The following is a 7,768-nucleotide window of genomic DNA, read 5'->3' as shown; positions in this document are numbered from 1 at the left end:
CTTATCCTGGGTTCCCGCTCTCAGTTGTTAATAAAGAAAGGAGTTGGCTTTTCTTTTCAAAAAGTCTCAGCCTCGTTTACAACACCCTCAAGCACGGCCACTGAAGTCAGTCAAGGGCACGGGCTGCAGCCGAAGCTGCCGAGCGTCGCTGTGAGGCTGGCAAGGCAAGAGAAAGCCATTGTGGCCAATTCTGCTGGAGCCTTTTGCCAAGCCACGTGCAGTTGTGCCCACATTATGCCCCCGTTTGGCATCCCGGCTGGTGCGGATGCCTTGGTGAGCAGGCGTTCGGGCTGCTGCTGCTCCTGTGCACGCTCTGCTGCTGTTTCTGCGGCGTCCAGAGCCGCTTCGGCAGCAGCGACTCGGCAGCCCTGCTCGAGGAGACATCGCCGGCCTCCCCGCGGAGGCAGCAGCTGTGCGGGCCCAGAGCTCTGTGTCAGGGGGGCCTCGGTCACAGCACCGTGGCCTGGGCAGCCGCGGGGGCCCGGGCTGGCCGCTGGCCCTGCCTCCGCCCACTGCCCCTTATTGGCAGCGGCCAGTGGCCGTGCCCGGCATGGCCCCCCGCCCTCCTTGTCCCCAGCCGGCCCAGCCTGGGCACCTTGGGGTGATCCCCACCTCCTGCTGGCCTCGAGGGCTTCTGCCGCAGGCCTGGGAGACAGACGCATCGGGGAAGTGCCGGAACAGCCGGGTGGCAGGAACGAGGCGGCTGCCCGGGGGCTGCTTATGGTCTTTGACACCCGGTTCCTCAGGCCTTCCCACCACCCCGGCCCCTCAGGCTCTCCCCCAGCCCGGCCAAGCAGCCCGGCAGCGCCGCAGCCCCGACGGAGCTGCAGAGGGGCCGGATCAAGAGGCACCTCGGAGCCCTCAGCAGTCCAGCCAGCAACGCACGGGCAGGAGGACACAGGCGGCGGTTCCTGCCTGGGACAGGAGTTGCGGCCATCTCCAGGCACCGGTCTCGCAGCCGTCCCCGCAGCTCCGGCCCCTGCCCAGCCACTCTGTCGGCAGCATTAAGGCTTCAGCAGAACCACCAAAGGCCAGGGGGCTTCTGGCCATTTCCCCTTCCACACTGCACACCCGGGCAACTTGCTGAGCACAAGCATCCTTTTTCCCCTCTTCCCCTGTGCCCTGCGGACACTGGGCACCAGAAGAAAGCTCCTGGGAGTCTGTGTATTAGAACACTGTTCCAATTCCTTTTGAAGGTTCTTAGAAATGCCTCTGCCCGAATTAAGGTGCAAACGAGACCATATGCCAGTGACAATAGTATGGGTTTTATTTGATGGTAAATATTAGAGAGAGAAAGAAAGAAGTAGAAAATAGTTGGCAGGGGACAGAAAGAGTGACAGGGACAGGATAAGGAAAATATCACCACTCCGTGGATCCCCACCATGTTCCGCTGATCCAGCTGATCCAGCTGGTGTTCTTGGTGGTGAAAGTCCCCCCAGAAAGCACAGAATCGGATGGGTTTATATACCCTCGAGCCAGGTAGCAATGTCCAGGCATGTCCCCCTGGGGGAGGGGGGCAGTCTCTCACCGCCGACTCTGGATCTGTTGCATCACGTGCAGTCCTGTGGTGCAAAGCCTCTCAGGTGAAAGTGCCGTGCGTGTGGCCTGTGGGGTTTGGGAGTTCCACAGCCGGGCCGGTTTATGTAACGGAGGATGGGTGTTCAGTGCCTCTGACCAGAGGTCACTCCGTGAACCTGAAACCTCCTCCCTCCCCCTCCCCCCGCCTCGATTGGTTGGGTGGCCTGTGTAAACCTGGCTTCTGTGAGCTGCGCTCTCCCCCCACCCCAAACTCAACCGGGGATGATTGAACCATGGGTTTCCCTTTATCTAATCAGCAGTTTGACTTCCAGTTCAAAGTCCCACCATTCAGGGAGGCATCTTTGGTTGTAGCTTCTTGATAATGAGAAAAAACTTTATATCGATGGTTGAGGCATGAACCAATTTTAGTCTCAGACAAACACATTCTATATTTACATATAAGGGAAGAACCAAAAGAAGACAAGAACCATCTGAAAGAAAGATGCCTGCTGGTTCAGGTGGCCCCAGCAGAGAGAACCTCCCAGATCAGGTCGATGAGGAGCTCCAGCAATGCAGCCAGCCACGGCCCGACAGACGAGGCCGTGTCCTGCATGCCCTGCGGAGTCGATCTCGCAGCATCTGGAAGATGGAGCGCGGAGCTCTCTCCAGTGCCCGGAGGACGTAGGCTGTTTGACGCGCCAGGCTGGAAACGGCAGGGCTGATGTCACGGGACGCGTCTTCAAGGGCTGCAAGAGAGAGGAACAGAGGCACGGTCGGACTCCGGATCTGCGGGGACCCGAGGAGACCCCCCCTGCCAGGGCCATCCCAGCCTGCTCTGGCCACGGCCAAGAGGGAGCAGAGACCAACGGGATCGAAGGTCCCTGGACAACCAAAGGTGCTGGCCACAAATCCCCCACGTGCCCCTGAAACCTCTCTGTGCTCTGCCCACACCACCCCTCGTCCGCGCAGAGAGCAGAGCCCTCCGCAGCCGGGGCAGGGATTGCAGCTCCCCCCGCCAGCCCCCGCTGACAGCCGGCTGCACTCACTCACCCTCGTAGAGGAGCTGGAGCTCTTCCTGCTGGCCCCTCAGGTGCCGCCCGGCGATGCCTGGGAACACAGAGCCTGTCACGGCCCCAGCGGCACAGCTCCCTGACAGCGGCGCTGCCAGCCCTGCGGCCACACGCTCTCCTCGCCCCGGCAGGGCTCAGCCCGGGCCCTCGCCGCATCCCGACGCCCGAGGGCACGGCTGCGAGAGGACGGTGGCAGCCCCGAGGGCAGGCGGAGCCCCACGGCCCCTAGCCCGGATCCCGCTGCCAGGGCAGCAGCCGGGGCCGGGGCCGCGCCGCGGCGGGGCGGGGAGGGGCGGGGAGGGGCCCCGGGCTCGTGGCTCACCAATGAACCCGACGGCCGCCTGTCGCAGGGACTCCTGTGGGCTCCGCAGGTACGGCAGGGCCCGCCGCAAGTGCTCGGCCGCTCGGCTCCTGTCCCCTGCCAGCTGGAGAGAGCGCCAGGAGGGAAGGGTTGGCGCGGGCTCAGCCCCTCGGCCGGGCGCTCCCTGCTGCCCGCCGTGGCCTCCCCTGCCCGCACAGCCCTGAGGCCCGGCCAGCAGCCGCTGGCGCCGGGCTCTGGAGGGGGCCGAGGGCCGGGCGCTGCCCGGGGAGCCGCGGTGCCCCCCCCGCCCCAAAGCCCAGCGAGGCCGGGGCTCCGTGGGCACCCGGCTCGCGGCCACAGGAGCCTGGAGAAGAGCCCGTGCGGCCGGGGATGGGAGCAGCGTGTGGAGCGCAGGCTGGAGCCCCTGGCTGCAGCACTGGGCGGGGGGCACAGCTGCCAGCCCCCCACACGGAGCACCGCAGTCAGGGGGCTTCTCCAGGCTGCGACTTGGGCTTCCAGGCCGTCCTTACCAGGCCCTCGCCGAACCTCCATGTCTGATTTGCGTCCAGCACGCGTTCGAGATCTCTCCTTTTCAGGAAGCTGGCCGCACAATGCAGCGCTTCCCGGGAGGCCTGGAGAGCAGCAGAGACCGGGAGATGGCACCACAGCCCAGGGCACAGGACCCGTGTCCTTGTGCCGAGGCCAGGGGGGTGCTGCAGCCCATGAGGCGCCAGGGCAGGAGGCGGCCGAGCCCCCTCCCAGGGGAACCCCGGCAGCCCAGGAGTCCTCACATCGGCCACGTGCCCGTCCTCGTCATGGCAGTGGAAGGAGAGTGGGAGCAGGCTCTGGCGCACGTGAGACTTCAGGGCCTTTTTTCCCTCTGCCGATAATAAGCCCATCATCTCTTGGAAGATGCACGTGGAGCGCAGCCGCACCTGGCTGTCATCCTGGATGAAAGGAAGCAAGACAGAGCTCCGCATCGGCCGCTCCAGGCCCACCTGGGCACGGGCCTGAAAATGCACAGGGCACAAAGTGTCTGGGCAGCAGCCAGTGGCCGTGGCTGGGGGCACAGAGCCTTACGTTGTCAAAAAGTGGCAGGAGCGCCTCAGCCAGCTGCAGGGCGATGGGGCTGGGTATCGGGGCACCACTATGCAGGAACAAATAGCCGAGGACGACGATGGTCATCCCAGCCATGTTGCTGTCATCTTCCTGCAGGCGCTCCACGAGGCTTTCGCTCAGGCTCCACATTCCTTTGTTCTGTGTGGAACACAAGGCTGTGCAACCCCACCCTGCTGCTGCAGGGCCCAGAGGCCAAAGGCCTGTCCCGAAGCACTCGGGCAGCTGAACCGGGAGGCAGGAGAGCTGGGAACAGCTGCCTCAGTGCCCGAAGCCCAGCCAAGCCCAGGCGACTGCCTTCCCCAGCCCCACGCTGCCAGCGCAGCTTCAGCCGCTGCCCCCTTCTCACCATCGAGGGATCCTCGCTGAGCACCACAAGGCCTCTGAGCGCCAGGCGACGCCTCTCCCTGCACTCGCTCCGCAGGTTCTTGGACATGATCTCCAGAACGCTGTCACTGCATCTACCCCAGTCCAGCCAATGCTGGAAAGGGGGATCTGAGAGGACCTGAAAGGCACAGGGGAGTGACGGGGGAGCCGGCCGGCACGAGCCCGCAAGCGTGCAGCGCTGGGCCCAGGCAGCAGCACAGGGCGCGGGCACCGTCCCGGGCAGCTGCGGCTACGAGAGGGCAGAGAGCTGGGAGGCAGCGGGGCGAGGCTGCGCTGGCCATCGGGCTCACCTCCACAATGAAGGCCAGGGCAGGCAGATCGTGGCATGGCTCCTCCCCGCTGAGCAGGCTGAACAGGTGGCAAACGATCCGGAAAGGCATGAATTTGGAGGCCCGGGACATCTCCCTGGCAGGAGGAGAAAGGAAGCAAGACCGTGAGCCGGGGGGGCAAACCTCTCCCAGGACAGACTCACACAGGTCTGGTCTTTCCCCGCCACCCTGCAAGGGGACCTGGGTCTTTTGGGAAGTGGCTGCTCTTGGGGACCCTCCTCTCCCAGCCTTTTCCAGTGTCCTTGGCCGGCCGGCCGGCCCTCGGTGACAAGGCCCTCTGGCCCATGAGCACGGGGACTGTGTGGGGCACCCGGGACACAGGGCACAGATGCCGAGGGCAGCTGGGGAGGAGGGGGCCTCACCTGGCCAGCAGACCCACTGCGTGGTGGTGGGTGTCAGCACAGAGCAGCGTGTCCCAGCCACGCTTGTGTTCCACGGCCACCACCACGTCCTCATAGTAGAGTCGGCAGAGCAGGTCCTTCAGGGTCTGCACTGCAAACCTGTGTGCAGAGCAAAGCCCAGGTCACGCTGGTGGGCACTGGCTCCTGCGCTGGGGACATGGGAGGGACAGGAGGACTGGCATGGAGCACCTGTTGGGGTCGGTGGCAAGGCCATGTTGCTCCTGGCATGCTCTCCACAAGTTCTCGACCTTCTCTGGCATCTGCACTGTGCTGAAGAACACTTGGAAGAGCAGATGCACAAAGAGGTGGGGCAAATAGACTGTCACTACGCGTGGCACACAGGGCACCTGGAGGATCTTCCACATCACCAGAGTTGCCTGCAGAGGACAGACCACCCCGAGACAGCGCTCACTGCCGAGGTGTCCATGTGGCAGGGCCCGAGCGTGGGAGGGAGAGGCCAGGGGAGACGCAGGGGGGAGCACCGGGCCTGGTGCCCCTGAACCTGCCCCTAGCCCCAGTTTCAGCCCAGCGCCTGAGGCAGGCAGATGCAGTGGGGGAAGGAGGATGGAGAACTGCTGGAGCGGCGAGCCGGGGGCGAGCAAGGGCCGGTTCCAGAAACTCACAGCCAGGGCAAAGACGACTGTGTCGTCCCCGTCGGAGGTGCGCGTGCTGTGCTCTGGCCAGCTCCCCAGCACATCGAGGAGTAGCGGCATGACTGTCTTTGAAGTCCTGACTGAGCACATGAGCGTCTTCCACATGGTCGTGGCAGCTCTGTGGGGTCAGAGCTCTGTCTCAGGGGGGATCTCGGCCACAGCACCGTGGCCTGGGCAGCAGCGGGGACCTGAGCTGGCTGCCAGCCCTGCCTCTGCCCAGTGCCCCTCACAGGCAGCAGCCAGGCAGCCCACCCCTGTGGGGACGGGCCCCTGAGGGGCAGGGAGGGAGCATGGCAGCAGGCTTGGGGGCTGACATGCCAGGGCTGGGAAGTGGAGGAGCCAGAGGGCCCTGGAACTCTGCGTTTGTCAGACACCTGGGACGGGCTCCACAGGCCGATGGGCTGGTGAGCCCTGGGCCCTCTGGACAGGTGGGCCCCATACCTGTCACATGATGGGGCCACACGCAGGATGGTCATCACCACATCAGTGGGGTAGGCCTCAGTCAGAGCCAGAAGGGTCCTGGACAGTCTGGAGTCAGGATACTCATTGGACAGGAGCCACTGGTGGATGTACCTCACCATGGCGGGCACCTGGAGAAGGCACGGGGAGAGTTGGAAAGCTGCCAGAGGGACTAATGTCCCCAGCTTCTCCAGAGGAGCGCTTCCCTTCCCAGCACACTGTGATGGCCTCAAAGGCTTAAAGTGACCAGCGGGCGTGGCTTGGGTGGCCAAGCGATTCCTGGGGGGCTCCAGCCCTGGCCACAGGCTGCTTACTCTCTTTGGGCTGGAAACGCCCTCCTCCACAAGCATATCCAGCAGGGCGGCACTGGTCTTGGTTTTGAAGGTGTGAGGGTGTGCTCTGACCCCAGTGCCCGTGACGCTGCTCTCTTCCTCCCGAATTCTCCTGATGAATTCGCAAATCATCTGCAGGAGAAGGGCAAAGAAGGGAGGGATGTTCCATGGGGTGCTGCCAGCGCGGTGCTCGGCTGAGCAGCGACAGCAGGCCCAGCCCGGGTGGGGATGGCTGCAGGTACCTGCGCTGTTCTGCGGAAGCGGCCACGGGCGGGGCCCTGCTCTTGTGTCCGGTCCACGGCTGCATCTGGCAAAGAGCGAGCGCGGCCAGAGCTGAGGGGCTGCGGGAGAGGCCGGAGAACACAGCCCGGGCCTGGGCCGGGGGATGGGGCACGGCCGCTGCGGAGGGGTCTGCCCTGGCCCCTCTTCCCTCCTGTCCATGGGCATGTTCCCAGGGGATGGGATGGGATGGGATGGGATGGGATGGGATGGGATGGGATGGGATGGGATGGGATGGGATGGGATGGGATGGGGCCTAGCTGGCTGCAGGCACCAGCCCTGGGGCCCAGCTCTGCCACTCACCCTCCTGCGGCTGCTGGAACTGCTGCACCTCTGCAGGCTGCTGTGCTGGGGCAGCTGCAGGGCCTTCTTCCTCACCCTTCACCAAGGCCTGCTTGGGCACGGTCAGGGGCCTCTGCTCCATGACACTGAGTAGATGTATGGCTTCTTGCAGGAGAGATGCCTGGGAAGGTTCCGGGTCAGCAGGTCGTGCACTTGTGCCTTGAAGGCACCTGCGACAGAGGAGCCTCGGGAAGGCTACAGGAGAGCAAGTCCTGCACTCCGGTCTCAGAGGGCTCCGCCACAATGACAGGAGACTCCTCGTAAATGATTCAGGTCACCAAATCCCACGGTCTGTCCTCGAGGGCAGCGGCCGCGGGAAAGAGAGACGCCTTGGAAAAGCTCCGAGTCACCAAGTCCTGCAGTCTGGTCTTGAGGGCACTGCAGGAATAACGCCTTGGAAAAGCTCCGGGTCGGCAAGGAACGAGTGGGCTGTGCGGCACCGCTCTGTCCCGTCCTGTCCCGTCGCGTGCTCCGAGCACTGTGGCGTGGCCGCGTCGCCGCCAGCACCTATGTCAGCAGCACGTGTCACAAAGGGCCCTGGCACACCCACGGTGACCGTGCTGCACCATGTCACAAAGGGC

The 7,768-nt window shown here is 64.5% G+C and overlaps 1 protein-coding gene across 1 annotated transcript; it reads right to left on the bottom strand.

The window, feature by feature from the left end:
• Positions 1–2,064: 2,064 nt before the first annotated feature.
• Positions 2,065–7,281, bottom strand: LOC138119790 (maestro heat-like repeat-containing protein family member 7). The gene is made up of 15 exons (XM_069031957.1): positions 7,149–7,281; positions 6,809–6,873; positions 6,549–6,698; positions 6,217–6,365; positions 5,746–5,893; positions 5,312–5,499; positions 5,084–5,221; positions 4,683–4,797; positions 4,355–4,510; positions 3,970–4,146; positions 3,681–3,836; positions 3,420–3,521; positions 2,911–3,013; positions 2,569–2,625; positions 2,065–2,264 (listed from the first exon to the last, which is right to left on the bottom strand). The coding sequence occupies exons 1-15, from the start codon at positions 7,267–7,269 to the stop codon at positions 2,065–2,067; spliced, it is 2,025 nt and encodes a 674-aa protein (XP_068888058.1). The 5' UTR covers positions 7,270–7,281.
• Positions 7,282–7,768: the final 487 nt, after the last annotated feature.

This window comes from Aphelocoma coerulescens, chromosome 1 (assembly GCF_041296385.1).
Source record: "Aphelocoma coerulescens isolate FSJ_1873_10779 chromosome 1, UR_Acoe_1.0, whole genome shotgun sequence".
Taxonomy (NCBI): Eukaryota; Metazoa; Chordata; class Aves; order Passeriformes; family Corvidae; genus Aphelocoma; species Aphelocoma coerulescens.
Note: the sequence above shows the minus strand (reverse complement) of the source record. Positions and strands in the feature narration are given on the sequence as shown.